Raw genomic sequence first — 17,590 nt, 5'->3', positions numbered from 1 at the left:
AACTCTTTAAAAGGAACAACTTTCCACAGGTTCTTTACCACCCAGAAACTTGGGAGTGCGAGTGGCTCGATTTTGAGCCAAGAAAAAACAGATCAAGAGCTGTAACAAATTCAATAGAACATATAACAGCAGAGGGTAAAACATTTTCCCAGTTAATATTTTCCATCTTATGGATTCTAGGAATACATAAAAATAAGTAGGGAATAAATAAAAAAAAAGAACTGGAGCAAGCTGCTTGAACTCCCATAAAAACAAATCTGGAACTGAAGTCAGTGAAAACATTCCTGTCTTCAGCATCTTTAACTACCACTGCTCCCCTGTCAGCTGTGGCTGTGACCCCAGCTGTTTGGGCACTTGTCACATCTAATGCATCAGGTGGCCATCGCCCACCTGATGTGCCTGATTACAATCATAGAATCACAGAATGGTTTGGGTTGGAAGGGACCTCAAAGATCATCTAGTTCCAACCCCCCTGCCATGGGCAGGGACACCTCCCACGAGACCAGGTTGCTCAAGGCCACATCCAGCCTGGCCTTGAACACTTCCAGGGATGGGGCAGAACAACAGGTTCAGAACAAACAGCGTCCTGAAATAATAGCATTTGCCAAGAAACCAAGATCTGTTTTCAGGTAAAACACTTGAGAAAAACACTTGATTAAAAAATATTTTATTAGGAGTACAGTGTACCTGCAATGTACTTTATAAGGCATTTTCTATAAATGACTATTTCTACTATATATATATCTGGGTGTTCCTGTTCATATTTTTTCAATACATTAGTAATGTAATGAATAACACCTTTAAAAAAAACCTACATCTCTTTATTTAGTTCATAAATGTTCAAGCAGTACAACAAGTAGCTTTGGGAGAGGTTTTAATCAAAATTACTGTAAAGCAGTTCTAAAGTTCAGTTATTGCTACTTCCCCTCTGGCCCCAATGAACCATGTTTTAGGGATTTTTTTGATTTTTTAATTTAAATAAAATAAACCTGATTATGTTGTTATAACTAGCTTTATTTTTTTTCTGGTTTCATCTATCTTTTCCAAGTCTCCCTGCACTGTATGTACATTGGGCTTCTGAACCAGTAAGTCTCAGTCTCTGAAAACCACCTTTTTGTGACCAGCCGTGGTTCCCTTGTTTGGTGCCATGTGGGTATGTCTGGGTCTGCCTTCATGGGAGGAAACCAAACCCACCCCCAAACCACCGCCCGGCTCGGGGGCAGCGGCTCTAACCCCGCAGCAATGGGCTGAACAGACTCTTGTGCTGGAGGTGAAGCGTTTGAAAACAAACATGGAAAAAAACCAAACCAACCCCACTAAGCTGATTGTTTGAAGCTGCAGGTACAGCACCCTGCCTCGGCGTTTTGGCAGGAAGGATAAACTCTTCATACACGTAAGGAGAATGCGCTTCAAGTTTACTGGTTGCAGGATATGAATAATTATAGGGTCTTTTCTATAATTTATGAGTGGGGAGACGTTACAGGTCTAGCTGGACAGGTAGCTTACGGCACTTAACGTTATAAGAAGACCAGTGAATATTTAAAAACTAACACACACTGCATTCCGTGACCAACTCTGCCATAACTGTGCCTTAAACATTTATTACAACATTGTGATAAATAATATACACACCGTATCTTTTAAAATACCATATAAACCATACCTCAAGAATAGGGAGCCAGCTTCCCTATACATTATCCTACAACACGTCCCTAGCTTGTTGGGGATTTTTATATATATCTATTTTTTTGTAATCTAACGACAAATTTGTAAAACTGGATAACTACAGTAAGCAGCCTACACTATTACACAATTAATGCAGTATTGGCATTAAACTTCTATAAACCTTTGCACGCCAGTGAACTGAAGTGCCAGGCACGCCATAAACATTTCCATCTTGGAGCCCGCGTTGGGCAGTTGAGGGGTGGTGGGGGTGGCAGGTGCTGGACCTTTTCACCAAGTTCGTGTCGGCTCTACCATTTCCCAGGTATCGATGTTCCGCACTCGTACCAGCGAACGTAGTTAATGTGAGTCTCCCCGCCTATTTTTCCAAATTTAACAGGTTCCTGACGAACCGCCCTGAAAAATCCTGGAAGAGAAAAGAGAGTTTTGTTTGCAGGAAGCCCTCAAGATGGAGCCTTTCTTTGGCTTCCCTGTGAAGGCTGCATGCAATTCAATTAATGGCCAAACTGGTCACTATGCTGTTAACCCATCTGCCCCAAACAGGTCTGTTTGCTGCCCTTCCATCCAGTGGCTGCCCAAAACAGCCGGTGTTTGTCCCCCCAACTCAAAGAGAAGCAGAAGCTCTGGGGACTGCTGTGGCTCAGAGCAGGGGAGGTGAAGCCTGACCCCCCCTGCCCTCCAGACGTGAGGTCCCAGCATCACCCATGGATGGTGCTGGCTGGGTGAGTCTCCTGCAGCCTTCTTCCCCTCTGGCTGCTGCTGGGGGCTTCTCTAAACAGGAGGCTGGTCCTCCTTCCAAAGTGGTGATGATTAAATAGTCCCCCATGCAGTAGCCTTAATGCCCAAGGGAACCTAGGTAAGACCTGACAGTTGGGGGTATTTCACAGTATCCCCCCATCCCCAAGAAAACGATCGTAGCTCCTGCTTTAAATCTCTTTGGTGTGACAATACACGTGCTTCCCAGTCAAACAATAAATGTTAAGTTAGAAACTAAAGTGAGCAATTAGTGCTGAATCCAACCCAAGCAAAGGTGGGAGCTTTTTCTTGTTTGTATGTTTCGTTGGGGTTTTTTTTGGTTGTTTTTGTAATTTTTTTTCAGAAAATGAATGTAGCTCATGAATCCACTCCATTAAACCTAGTTCCTGAAAACAACTTGGTTTAAAATGTCTTTTAGGCTGGGGTAGCAAGCTTTTTATGTAGAAGTGTTTTTGTATTTATTTTTTTTTAATTTTAAAAATATTTTTAAAAAAAGTGTATCTGATACAACCGAGAGGTCTGCTGCCGTGGCAACGCCAAATTGGATTCAGACAATCCCTCATAAACAAAATACCTTCACAAATGGGCAACACTAACCGAGGAAGGAAAAGCAAAGCCCTCTTTAAAAAAAAATAATCACATAAGCAAACACCCTTCAGATCATTCAACTACTTTGTTTTTGAAAAAAGTTGTGAAAGATTTAGGCACTTGGCTTTAATCTCCCACACCTACCTGGATGCATTTCTGTACTTCTATAAGGTGTTTTATAAATGAAGCATTACATACAGGACGGTTTGGTCAACACACTGATATTGTACTGAAACCTGTTTTGATATTTCTCTCAGTAAAATATTCCATGGCACACGCAGCACACACCTGTGTATCAATAAAGCCTGTGTCCTTACCCCCCCCCCCAAGGGAGTGGACTCCCTGGTGCTGACAAACAACGAAGGCAGGAGTTCAGCTGACAGAAATACAATTTTCTTATGCCTGAGCCTCAGCAACGTGGAAAAAATAGCCAGGGAGGTCACAGCTGCATTTAGGACACCCAGTCCCATGCCCACTTCAACCAGACTGGAATGCTAGTCACCCGCTTCCAATTAGTGCACACAGAATTGCTACAGCATGAATTATATTTTCCAGTAATAACTTTTTAGCTTCTCATTAGCACTAAACAAAGCTGTTTAATGCCCAGCTGATGATTTACTGCACTTTAAATCGACCTTGCTAGTTTGAACATAACACTTCATGCCTCTCTGCGAACTCGAATTTGTGGTTGGGTTTAAATATGTAATACCAACTGTGAATAATCTGTTGGAATGTTTTAAACAGGAGAGAGGCTGTTTACTACCTAACAGAGCCCAAGTCATAACCCTCTTTTAATAAGTCATTGCTCATTTTCAAAACATCTCAACTCTCTTCTGTCTGCAGAGCCCATAGTCCCTTTCCATTGCCCGCCCCAGCAGTGGGTGCTGAATCCACTGGCGGGAAAAAGAAAGGCACAAAGAAAGGAATTGCCAAGGTTTGCTACACAGACAGGTGTAAGGAATTACCGTCTTTGACTGGTAGATCTTCTTGCTGTCCTGTCCTTCCATCTAAGAATGAGTCTACAAATTGGCAGTGATCTTCTCCATGGCCCCTCTGGTCTCCTATGTTATAAAATTTTCCTGAAAGCAGAGAAGCAGCAAAGTTGAAAATCAATATCCAGTTCAGTGAGTGCTTTTTCCAAAAACCACCAGAGGCAATGGGCCGTGCTCTTTGCTCTGTGGGGAAGCCAAGGTGAATGCTACCATTCTTTTCCTCTGTGGCTGTAATTTGAACATTACATGTGTGCTCCAAGTATACTCATGGCTGCACATGGGTTGGGGCAATCCCAAGCACAAACACAGGCTGGGCAGAGAACGGACCGAGAGCAGCCCTGAGGAGAAGGATTTGGGGTGTCGGTTGATGAGAAGCTCAACATGAGCTGGTAACATACTCTCACAGCCCAGAAAGCCACCAAAAGAAGTGTGGCCAGCAGGTCAAGGGAGGTGATTCTGCCTCTCTACTCCGCTCTCATGAGACCCCACCTCGAGTACTGTGTCCAGTTTTGGGCCCCCCTACATAAGAAGGACATGGACTTGTTTGAGTCGGTCCAGAGGAAGGCCACAAAGATGATCAGGGGGCTGGAGCACCTCTGCTATGAAGACAGGCTGAGAGAATTTGGGTTGTTCAGCCTGGAGAAGAGAAGGCTCTAGGGAGACCTTATGGGAACCTTCCATGATGTAGGAAGGGGGCCTACGGGAGAGATGGGGAGGGACTCTTTATCAGGGAGTGCAGTGAGAGAGGGCGCATTTAGATTAGGTATCAGGAAGAAATTATTTACTATGAGGGCGGTGAGGCACTGGAACAGGTTGCCCAGAGCAGCTGTGGATGCCCCATCCCTGGAAGTGTTCAAGACCGGGCTGGATGGTGCTGTGAGCAACCTGGTCTAGTGGCAGGTGCCCATGGCAGAGGGGTTGGAACTAGATGATCTTTAAGGTCCCCTCCAACGCTAACCATTCTGTGATTCTTGGCCGAAATCTATGCCTGAATGTGTTTTTTCTCCTCCCTGCACTTCATACATTAAGTGAAATTCTGTTTTTACCTAGAACCTCATCCTGATTGTATCAAAAATGAGGTAAGTTTTGCTGGTGATGTGAATGGAAGGCAGGTTTGGTTCCCTGTCAGGAAGCCCCCAGTGCATTCAAAGATTTTTTCATAGACCACCTCGTAACACAGCCAAGGCCTGTTTTGTAAATCATCATATTTTTACAACCTGTATGTGCAAGTGATATCCTTTAACAAATAGATGACCTCGGTACAGTAATTGCTTCTCCAGAGCATGAACCGTGCCCGTGTATTTATTTGCAGGATTGCTTAGCAGGACACTTGACTGCAACCGAATAGAAAACGAGGTCTCAAGTGCCCCTTGCAGTGTGTCCTGACGTTACGGGCTGTGCTCATCCCGTTAATAAGAAGACTCACAGTAAAGGACTTTTAACAGAGAGATGTTTTTTACTCACTGGTTTGATTTGCAAGACCTTAGTAAAATTCAGTTCAGAAGATGGAGGAAAGTGAGCTACTTTCTCCTCCCACACATTGGCAGGAAACATTTTCAGATAAACTTACCATTTTTTCTAAACTCCTTTCATAGCACTTTTTCTTAATATGTTCAACCCTTGGTTGTGAGGTTGAAAGGAAAGGTGACAGCATTTAGAGATAGACTCAGTACTCAGGTATAAGCTAAGCGGAAAGTCCAGCTACTCAGTAGATGTTGGGTGTCCTGTAGCCTTGAATCTGTGCCAGCCTGGCCATTTGAGGGATGGTGAGTGGCTTATAATACTGCTCCCCAAAGTGCCATTAATAAAAGAGCAGCCTCCCAATAAACTCTCTCTCTCTCCTATTTTTGTGAACTGATCAATATTTTGCCAAAATTTCTCACCTCCAGTTGACAGTCTCTGTGCATGCAGTTCTTCTCTAGCTTTAGAAAATTATTTATTACTATCTAGTTTTGGCTGCAGGCATGTTTTTTCCATAGAGCTGGTCAGAGGGAGTTCCTCTCAGCAATTTTTTGGTCTGAAATTAAGAACATTCAGGCTGCCCAAAACAGCATTTTTTTTTCCATGGCTGTTGAAGGTCACACTTAGAATTTATTTTTTTCCTCCCCTCAATAAATACTTTTTTTTTGGTGGCCTGCTTTTCTGGAATGCTTACAGTGACTGCTCTGGAGGACTATTAAATGAGATCAGCAGTAGATGCTGGTTTATAGAACAGTCCTGGCATGTGTAACATCGATCAGTTTTTCTTCATGAGAGACAGAATAAACCAGATATTTTTATGGCTAACACAAGAACAGTAACTTTCAGATACACACATATTCTTCTGGCCCACAGCGTAACCTATGCGTAATTAAAAAAATTGCTATATATAAATTAGCAGCATTCTCAGTGACTATTAAATTCTTACTGCCCAATTCTTTCCATAATAAAGGAACACACTTAAAAACATTTAGCTAACAAATGACTACATTAGTATTTCTCTTTTGGGGACAGTATTCTAGCTTAAATTAAATTAGTTTTTTCCAGTGTTCCCTTATGGGTGGTCTTAAGAAAATTAGATAACCATCTTTGTTTTATACATTGTGAATTCTGAATCGCTAGAAGTATAAATTCATGCTAAAAACCAGTATGCAAATATATGGTTGTCAGCTGCCTTATACAACAGCATTTGTACAATGTCCCTGAATTTCAAGATCATTAGGCTGCTTAAACAGCAAAGCTTTGGAAGATATTTTCAGCATAAAGGTGGAACTCAGAGCTCAGCACAGCCCTTTGCTACCAGTAGCCATTGCTGGCCCCGCTGGCTGGTGCTGGCAGATACACTTCTGCTGGCCTTGGGGCCACCATGAGACAAGGTGTGAGAGTGAAACACATCAGAACAGAGTTGGGCTTCTAATTGGAAACTTTCTCACTTGCAATTAGAGAGAACGGCCATGACAGTCTCACTGAGGAAACGGGAGTGGAAGGGGGGGAAGCAGTTTTCCTTCTACATAAATATTTCAATTTTTTTCAAATACTGTGACAACTGGTAAGCGCTGGTTGTAACAATTCAAGTGCAAGAACCACGCTTAGCAAGTATAATGAATACAATGTGGCTACCACCACCTTCCTCCAGCCAAGTTAAATCACTACCCTTCCAGCAAGAACAAAAACAATCTAATGAAAATAGGAAAATGGGCTCCTGATATATTAAACTTTTCTTCTAAGCCTGAAGTAGCTTTCACTGCAGTGTTAATTCACTTGATTTAGGACTGAAGACTAGTCCTGCTAGATTAGCACTGCTATTTCCTCTACTGGCTGGTTTGGTGATACACGATGCCTCATTGCCAGTGTTTGTCATCCGATCGCAGCCGGTTAGTACAGCAACAGTTGAATGAATGATACCTCTGTTCAAAACAGGCTCTTTTACTCACATAATTGCCAAGATATTATTTATATATGAGGTATTGTACTTACTACTAACGACAGGGCTTTCCTTCCTTGTCTGCTCATAGGAGAAATGATGCCAGGTGCAAGGCCGGGCAGGTTGAAATTCAATCTGCATGGGCTGCCCTACACTCCCCTGTTCTTTTCTTTCCATCTTCCTATATACAGAGACCAGAGCCCTGCTCCTGTGAGGTGCTGAGCTCTGAGATGGGCAACTTTGGGCTATGAAAGCTAATTCTTTAAGCCACAGTTTCTCTTACTTAATTCAAATGAACGTGATGAATGTACTATCTAACTCGCACTCAAAAGTAATTTCTAATATGCAGTTGTATTACACTCTTTGTGCTCTGGATGCCACACTAATGCCAGTGTCACCAAGTTGTCCATGCAGTTCTGATAAAAGACCTCATACAGAAGAAAGCCAGGTGCTTGGTACGGATTATAAGAAGTTAATAAATTTCTAAATATAGCTTGTACAATCTACATGAGACACAAAGTTCTGGAAAACACTTTTTACAGGCTGTTTCCCCAGCTTACATGCATCATGTGCCACTTGATTCAGGTCTTAAATACCTCACACTCTAGTGACCTCAAGGCACTGAGCAAAACTTGAGAAGGTAAGGCCAGGAGGCTGCTGGTAGTAATAGAACATAGTATAAGAAAAAAGAAGGTGTGTGTGGGGAAGAGTTTACGAGCAAAAATTGGGAATGTGAAAACAAAATAAAAATGTCAAAGCAGGTGCGTAAAACCTGTTGACTAGAGTTGAAGTCATGCATTTATAAGCCTCACAATAATGAAATAACCAGATGTTTACCAAGTGGGATGGGAATGACCGAGTTTAATCCTGGTCTAAAATTAGGTCTTAATCCTCTAATTAAGAGCTATTCCAGGGTACCCTTTAAATACAAATTTGGCACTTTTACAATATATGCTATTCCCTGGCAGAGACCTATCTTTATCAATTTTCTGTATGACCCCCACGATATTAACAGATACTTAAAATTTGATGATCACCACAGAGAAGTCACTCTTGACTCTGAAAATTCAATATCAAACACACAAATGATTACTGAGCACAAGCAGATTACTGTTTATGATCAATCTGTCTATGGAGTAGATTAAACATACCTGATCACACATCAGCAGAGCTTGTCTTATTAAACCTCTTAGTTCTGGAACCATGATATCTTTGAGGAGTGTCAAAATCAAACACTGATTTGAATGTCTCTTACCTGTAAGTGAATCACTGAGGTATATCTTGTATCTCAAAGAATTACACAGCTGCACACCTACAAACTTCTTATACCAAGTCCTCTTTACGTATTGTTTCCCTTTGCATTCTGAATAAGTGTCCGAATTGAATGGGATTTCAGTCCAGATGGCATCCTTTCCCACTACAGGAGAGGAAGAAAGAGGCTGAAGTACAAAATACAAAATTATTTACAACAAATACATTCAAATAAATAGAATTAGAAACCTTGATGGAGAAGAATGCATCATGGCACCAATCATCTGCATTTTGAGCATGAAAAGTATTTCAGGGAAGCACCAAAGGGTGCAGACATGATTGATGAAGTGAACTGCTTCTGCTCTCTGTGTGTGGTGCCAGTTTGAAATAAGGTCATTCTAGGACCTTATTAGGTGAACAATGTCTGTGTGTTGGCAAAACTCTCGTTTACAAAGTGTGCGACACTGTCACTGTTTTTCAGTGGGTTCAAGCCAGGACAGTCAGCTTGCAACAAGCTGTACGTGATTTAACAAACGTACACATAAAAATTAAGTGTCATGAATTATGTGGAAATAAATTGTGTCTCAGTGTTTGTCAAAGTGATGTCCATTACAAATGCAAAAGAAGCCAAATTTTCTTGAGCAAGCTCAGCTGTTCTTCAAAAGCCCTGTCCACTTCCCACCAAAGACAGCAAGAGTCTTGCAAGTGCCCTACAGCAGAGCTGGATCAAGCCTTCAGAAGCAGAAAATTTCTCTAAAGCACAATGGCAGATAAATAGTATCCCCTGAGTTGTGCTCTGTTAATTCACTTTAAAAGTGTGGAGTATCTTATTCATTTTACAGAGCTTTCTTTTGCTTTAATGACAAGGCTGAGAAAATACAAGGTTGTCCTTGGCTCATTTGTGTACATTGGTTTGAAGCCATCCCAGCTGCCATGGGAGCACCACATCACATTGATTGTGTTCCGTTCAGGTAAACAAGCAGCCTGGCATTAATTCCTGACCAGGTGTATGGGTGGAAGGAGTGAAATCATGCGTGAATGCTGTTTGATTCCGTAAATCATTTAATTGGTGCAGTACAGCCATCCCCCTTGGAAAATTATGCTATCTCTGAAAAAATTCCTGTTCAGAAGACACCATATTATACAAAAAAGGCTTACTTGAAATTGGCTCGCTCACTCTTGGGTCCGCTGGAGGAAGAAAACAAACATTCAATCAGACACTGTAAAATTACCTTTCCCGATATTTCAATGGAAAAACATTGGTAAGTGATATTCTACAGCTGACATAAGCTATTACTTGTGAAAGAGAAAGAATTTTGGAAGCAAATTTCACTTTTGTATTAAATTAAATGAAAAGAAATATCATTCTTATGTGAAACTATGGTATCAATAAGCTTTTAAAAATTTTACTTCTGAGACAATACCAAAGACAGTTGTAAAAGCAACAGTGTAAACCTGTAACCAGAAAAAAACAATTCTACCGCATCTTTTTTAAAATTTCAATTTCAAACCTAAAATAATAAAAAGGACCCCTCTGTAATACTTGCCACACAAACTTGGCTCTGAAAGCCCAAAAGCAAGAAATGGATGTGTGCAATTTAGAAAAAATAGACCTGACCGCTTAATTTGTCCAAACTAAATAGGAGACAGAACATAAGCCTTGTCATTCATGAAAACTGCACTTGGCATAAACATTTTTTCAGTGTTAACAATCTAGGATTACAAAGAGTGTATTCAAAGTTTTTAAATATGTGTGGCATAGTCTGAACTCCTCCCTGACTAATCTCTTGCTCAGCCAAAACTCTCATCCATCAGTGACAGCACTAGATGAGGACTATTGTATTATTACACCTGGCTCAACATGCAGATTGAGAAACTCATTTCAAAAAGGCTAAATCCCTTTTGTGTTTTATATGGTCCTTAAATACTATCAAACAATAAACACATCACAAAAGACGGTATCTTGCTTGTATTAAGTCAAAAAAGTCAACTATAGTTAACCTCATGGGGAACTGGAACAGGGAAAGCAAAGGTACTCTCTGATTCTCACCTCTGAGTCAGATAGGACTTAACTTGAGAACCAACCAATGGTCAAAATAGGCTTGTATACACCTCTTCACAGTTTCACAGGAGCATAAACAGGATGGAAGAGGACATACTGGGACACTGACTTTTCCGAATTGCTATTTCTCAGTCCTTATTTCAGCCAAAAGACATCACTTTCATACAGCAGCCTTATTGAACAGGTAAGTGCTCATAAACACACCAGCCCAAAGAAGAACCTTGTGTTCCCCATCCAGAAGTCAATAATGAGTTTGATAGGTACAAAAAAGTCAGGAACATTAATCTTAAGTGACTGAGACTTCTGTAAGGATAAAGTTAGTTTATTCATAATGAACAACCAGACAAAGTCTCTGTGCTCCTGTTTTTTTATCCTGCAGTCTGGCCAACTTACATCCTCATACGATATAGCACTGATCTCAGGCTGACCTTCCAGGCACTACTGTAACAAACTCAGTAGTCAAAACCCAACGTGGAGATAGTAAAGAGAAAGACCAAACACGCAAAATGAAGCAAGAGAGCCTTTCATATATCCCACAACCATGGATACTAGAGCCATTGTAAATGATGGTTGGACTTTTGGAAGTTCTTACCTGATTCAGTACTGAATGTCACAACATTGCTACTTGGACCTTCACCAAGAGGGTTTCTAGGTTTCACATGGAATTCATAACTGGGGAACAAAATAGAAGAGATACAAATTTTGCAAACAAAGCATTCTGTCTGAGTCTGCAGCAAGCAAACTGCCAACACACACCTTGGTGCTACTTGTCTCCTGGAGAAAAACAAAAAGGCCTCCTTTCTTGCCCTGAAAATACTGAGACATTTTTTGCCCTAACTGTATAAGGCCTCTCTGAACACATAATTTACCAGTCTTTTGATAATTCTTTGCACAAAGTCTATTAATGTTTGATTGAATGCACCACTGGTTTAAGTCTGTCTCATCTCACACATGCCGTTTCAGTTCTGGCAAAGGGTGCAGTGAGTAAAGCGCATTGCTATTTTTTTGCACATTTTTCATTCATAGGAACACAAACTTCTACTTCAATGCATCTCAGGCCCACCAACAGTGACAGACAGGGTCAGTGGTGAAAGACAGGGCATGTCTTCTAGGACAGGAGCTCGGCCAAGGCAAAGATCCAATTGCTTGAATGTATGTTAATAGTAAATATATGAAGTCCCTTTCTTATCCTTTCACAGTAATGTTGCACAACACCAGTCTGTTATCTCATGATCTCTTTTCATCACAGCTGTGTTGGGAACCAAGCACAGTGTGATGAAAATGGAACAAGCCTCTGCTTAAGCCTCTCCCACTCCTCAATACTTGATTAACAGTGGTGGACAGGCAAGACAAGGTGGTTTCTAACTCTGCAGCTCAGATGGAACTTACACTTTCAATTAGAAGCTCTAGGTAAACAGCTATTGAAAGATAGTTGCAAGCCTAAAAATTTTACACAGAAGACACCAGACAGATTAGGCAGGAAGGAGAGTTACACGGGTGGACACAGTTTAAGATCTCTCATCAAGGGCAGAGCAAAGAACAGACTCTTCATTTCCTTCCTCCCAGCACACACTGTCCCAGCAAGCCGCTTCTCAGCTCTCCTGGATCCTGGCTGGCAGCATCTGGGAATTTCTCACTGCTCAGCAATGGCTCAGTGCCTCCCTGTAGGACCTGCATGCCCTCCACGCCAAAGCACCATGATGAGGATGATGTACACACCCAGTCAACAGCACCCTCTTCATGCCCTCGCCACGAGCTATAAGCAATAATCTGTCCCACAAGTGCAACCTACGGAGAGGCTTTCCATATGCTTTGAGTGCATACATGGTGACTCTCTCTTAACACAGAGCATTTTTTCATCAGCAAGAGAAATCTACAGGACATGAGTCAAAAAAGACTGTAGGCCTGGAAAATGGGCCCTAACTTCGAGACTAAACATGGAGAAAAAATGAGAATCCCAGAAGTGAGTAATTAAAGATCCAGCTCTTGACTCGTGAAGGATCACTTACCAATGATAACTTGGTAGCTCGTGACTATAGCATAGCATTGTAATGTATTGCAGAAATTGTTTCCAAACAGCAATTTTCTAAAGAAAAAAAAGCATACCACTCTCTGCGTGGTTGGAAATTTGTAAACTCCATGTGCAAGTCCCTACAAGAGACAGAATAATTCAATCCAAACTTTGGATTACCTCTTACTGCTTCTTGGCTCCTGCAAAACCTGAACAGCTCGCTAATTAACCTCAGTGGACTAATCATGCAGTACCAAGCAACTGTTTTCCATCCACAGTACTTCTAAGACAATATTTAACATTGAATTGCTTACATAGGCAATTGCCTTTATTTCTAGGGTTTTCTTTTCTTTTTTAAGGGAAATACTTACAAAGATTGGTATGCTGAACAGATGCATTGTGGATAATTGGTGGATATTTCTAAGTGAAACATAGGCTTGTGTTGAGCTTTAAAAAGTCCGTTTGGAGTAATCTTAACATTTATTTCAACATGCTGCAAGACCATTTCGAGCAACTTGCATTACCCTACTGTAGGGGGGAGATATTAAATAATAAATTAAATAGTAATTTCTAGACACAAAATTTTCTTCATGATCAAATTGTTTAAACAAATACTTTAAAAATTGGATCTGAGCAGTTAATAGTTCACATTGGGCATGTGGTACAGTAACTTTTTTGGTCAAGAAGTATTCTCATCTGGTAGGAAAGGTCATTATCTGGAGAACTGTAGCAAAGCAGTTGGAGATTCCTTGTGAATAATCACTGAAGCATAAATGAAGATTTGCTGATATGTTGGGTGTTTTAGAGTAATAGCTTGAAGATACCTTTTGGACAATGTACAAATTAATGCACGCTTAGGGACAGAAGACTCCAAAGAAGTTTTCCAGCTTTCTTCACAGCAGCAACACCTTACCTGGAGCTATTATTATAATTTTGATCGTTGTTAGCTCAACATGGCATCTTCTATTGCTTTACTGGGAATTTATGATTTGACCTTATGGATGATAGTAATCTACCTGTGCCCCTTTGTATGAAATCAAAAGGAAAAAATGAAAAGCACTGTCTAGGTTTCCTGACCTAGAGATTTTTGATTCCATAAGCTTGGCTACAAGGAAAGGAAAAAACTGAGCAAGTGAAATGCTCTTACAGAATTGGACTGGGCAGCCAAAGGGACTTGGAAGGTAATGATGGAGGCAAGTATGAACCACAGATAAGGATCTGCAGTCAGCATCTCTGGATCTCGCTGAAATATGTAAGGGTATCACAGAATTTGCAAGCTGGACTTACATGCTTCTGCAAGGCAGTAAAAATCACAAGATGCACAAGATGGTGGAGGATTTTGAAACATATTTAAGTATTTTGCTGATTTTTGTAAAAATATATTATGCTCAAGAGCTGATATGCCCTACTTCGAGTTGCATCAGGCAACATTCTTCACAGGAAACAGTCCTGTTCCCAAAACACTTAAGTTGAGGAACTTGGACCTATCAATTCTCTAGCTCCATAAAAAGACCAAAACAAGAACTGAAGACTAAATATTTTCCAAGTAGTGTTATTCAAATTGTGGTCTAGGGACCACTAGGATCTCTGCAAAAGATCAAACCACAGTTGAAAAAATTATGGCAAGATTGAAATAAAGAACTAAAATCTACGCATAGAGATTTCAGCTCATTTAAAAATATAAAATAAAATTGGAGAATAGAGAAGCCTCCTATATTAATAATGTTAAAGAACAAATATATTAAACCAAAATATATACAATTCTACAGTTTTGTGGTAGGTGTTTTCACAGATGCCCAAGCATCACAGGCTCCTTTCCTCTGCCAAATTCAATCCTGAAACAATACCAGTGGCTGCAACAGTACAAGAACAGCAAATAACCACTTTTGGAGCTGAAGAGAAGTAACTAGTTGACTGAAAACTGAAAGGAAGAGAAAAGAAAAGTTAGGCTGAGCTCACAATTTGATAAGAGTTCACAGATCTAACTTATTTTAAAGCCATAGTGTAGCTTTTTTTCATAGGAAACCATTTAACACCTCCCTTTTTGTGTGTCAGGTGAAAGATCTGAAAAATAAAAAGAAAATGGTCCAAAAAAAGGGTACCTGCTGCAATCTTATGCACTTTTATACAAACCAAAAGAGAGGGGAAAAATGCCTACAAGTTCAAGAAAGTATGTAGGGCAATAGGGAAATAGGAAAGCTATATAGTGATTACCCCATGTCTACCTCTTAGCTATACTTATTCATGAGAAACTGTAGTCTATATTCCATCTTTATAATTGTGTGCTTATGATGCCAAAAACTCTGCTACCCAATATAGGTAGCAATCTAATGTGTCACACCTCTAACATCTATAAGATTGCTATCCTACAGACTTTGGAGACTAGGCCTCTCAAATCCTCCCAAACTCCTTAAGAAATAATAGTCCTTGTGCAAATGGTCTTGACCTAGAGTAATTACTGTGCAGAGCATATTTTTCCACCATAGGAAATCACTATTCCACATGGAACTTTGGCACAGCTGCTCCTGCATTTTTCAAATCATGCAAAAAGAGAAGACTGAAGATTGCAGAACTGAATATAGGTGAAGAGAGATTTTCACCATAATAGGAGGACTGGAGCAGCAGAGTACAGATCTGGGACTTCAGGTTAATTGGTGGGGAGATGCTGGTGGTTAGATGACAACCATGCAGGACTGTCTCAATGTGTAGAGCTTCTTTGTCTCTGCAGAGTGTGCTCGGATAGCAGTATGATCAGGCATAGCAAATAAAACTACTCAAGAGAAGGGAACAAAAAAGAAAGAAAGAAAGAAAGAAAAACGCTGGGCTTTTTTGAGGAGTCTTTCTCCTGATCAAGTTGGAAGAAGGGCTGAGAGAAATGGGAAATGCTTACCCTGCCATCAACAGCAATTTAGTGCAAAAATCTGTTACTTTTGCAATAAAGAGTACAAAAAACTCCAGCATTTTTCTGCCACTTTCTGCATTGCAATTTTCACTGTAGTTCTCATCTCTTGACCCTTGCTATTAACAAAAGCATGGGTAGATTACTTTTTTCTTTATGTGATTAGCACATACTGGGTGTTAACTGCAATGTAAAACAATAAAAGATAATGGTAATAACAGGATGAGTAGGTATGTATCGATTAGTGTGTATAAGTGCACAAAAAGCTTATTCAGTAGAGGTATGGCTTGGTATGGCCTTTGAGTAACATTGTCTTTTTTTGTTTCATACCTTTTGTAAGACATAAGAAAAAACTTTTGAAGGAAACAATCCACACAAATAAAAACGGTTTGGTACCTACATATATCCTACACATTACATGATTATTTTACAGTTTTGGTTGATTGGGTTTTTTGTTTTTGTTTTTTTTTTGGGGGGGGTGTCTTGGATTTATTTTTATTTTTTTTAAAAAACATTTCCTGTTATTTATATTCATCAAGAGAGCTCTCAAAATGTTTTTTAAAAGGAGAAATTGTATTTGAAATCACCAAACTACTTAACTGGGCAAAGGATCACTACCTAAAGGGAAGTTTTACAAAGCTGTGGAATGCAAGCATCACAGGATTTTTGTTTCTTGTTAATACCTTTTTTTTCCTATTAAAAATGTATAGCAGCAGGCTGGTGGAACACATCCTCTAATGGCTACCTGAATTTTGCCAGAGCTATTTGGCACATCTCTTACTGCAGTCAATATTTTTTTTTACTACCTTTGAATTACTGCCAATCCAAACACGCATGAGAACTGTTTTCAACAATATTCGGACTCTTTTTTGAAGGCTTGCATAGAAATCAGTTCTGCAAAGTTTCCTGGACAATAGTGGTATACGCTATGAATTGAATTGCCCTTAAACAAACCACCAGAATGAAAGCTGAAATGTACACCTAATCAAAAAAGGTATTTCAAGATAGAACAGGGATACAGAAATAAGAACTGCATATTTTGGCAGAGAAACCAGCAGAAATAACAGAAAAAGTCAAAATGATACTGTATCAGACGACTGGAAGACTTAAAAAAATAAATCAAGGAGTTAGAAAACTCTGAAACTGGTGAAAAAAACCAACCCTAAATTCCTTTGGAGATGGGAAAACTGAATTGGAAGCAAAAAAATAATAACATCTGCATTTAATATTCTAGGCTAGGAAAGGTCCACGAAAAAACTGCAGGTCAGTGAAACCGATTTTAACAAAGGAGAAAATGCAGATGAGCACCACATTACTACACAGGAGACGGAATGAAAAAAAAAACCCAAAAAACAGAATCAGAATCAGATCATTTCTGTCTCAGGCCTCTCAAGGTTTATTCCAAACAAACATCTCAAGGAGGGAAATACTGAAAATTGTGGATAATGACTTTACCTTGACCCACAGATGGGGGAGACCTTGCTTGACTATTATCATAGGAGACGTTACTGCAGTACTTTCTTTTTAAGGGCAGTTTTTAGTGTCAAACTAAGAATACATAAAGAGCACAGAGTCCTGGCTATGCCAATGAAACTAGGAGTTCCACTGTGAGCAGCCTTGTAAGGAAACTCATAAGCAAGGGACCTGTATGACAAGTTAGATGGAATATTATAGGTGTTACCCCTCAAATGACTGCTTGGAAGCTAGACTGTAATTGCTTTGACCAAAATAATCAGTTTGGTTTGGCTTTGACTGTTTTCCAATGGTACATTTCTCAAAAAAACCTTACAGTTTTCTCAGTACAAAAAATGCAGAATTTCCATGTGTAAGATGAAAAATTAAATTGACAGATTACTTCATACTAGTGCATCCCTTTCTCCCCTTTTCCTTTGCTAAGAAATGAATGACATTTGTATTAACATACACAATCACCTCGGCTTGCATT

The 17,590-nt window shown here is 40.1% G+C and overlaps 1 protein-coding gene across 25 annotated transcripts in view; it reads right to left on the bottom strand.

The window, feature by feature from the left end:
- Positions 1 to 651: 651 nt before the first annotated feature.
- ABI3BP (ABI family member 3 binding protein) overlaps positions 652 to 17,590 on the bottom strand; it is a 152,185-nt gene continuing 135,246 nt past the window's right edge. For all 25 annotated transcript variants that reach the window (XM_014947274.1, XM_014947284.1, XM_014947294.1 and 22 more), the window contains 5 exons: positions 11,328 to 11,407; positions 9,832 to 9,861; positions 8,678 to 8,839; positions 3,993 to 4,106; positions 652 to 2,089 (listed from right to left, as the gene is read on the bottom strand). In XM_014947274.1, coding sequence (XP_014802760.1) covers positions 1,974 to 2,089; positions 3,993 to 4,106; positions 8,678 to 8,839; positions 9,832 to 9,861; positions 11,328 to 11,407 — 502 coding nt within the window. In that variant the 3' untranslated portion in view covers positions 652 to 1,973. The remainder of the gene's footprint in view (positions 2,090 to 3,992; positions 4,107 to 8,677; positions 8,840 to 9,831; positions 9,862 to 11,327; positions 11,408 to 17,590) is intronic.

This window comes from Calidris pugnax, unplaced genomic scaffold, assembly GCF_001431845.1.
Source record: "Calidris pugnax isolate Ruff unplaced genomic scaffold, ASM143184v1 scaffold95, whole genome shotgun sequence".
Classification (NCBI taxonomy): Eukaryota; Metazoa; Chordata; class Aves; order Charadriiformes; family Scolopacidae; genus Calidris; species Calidris pugnax.
The sequence above is the reverse complement of the archived record's forward strand: the minus strand, read 5'-3'. Positions and strand labels throughout refer to the sequence as shown.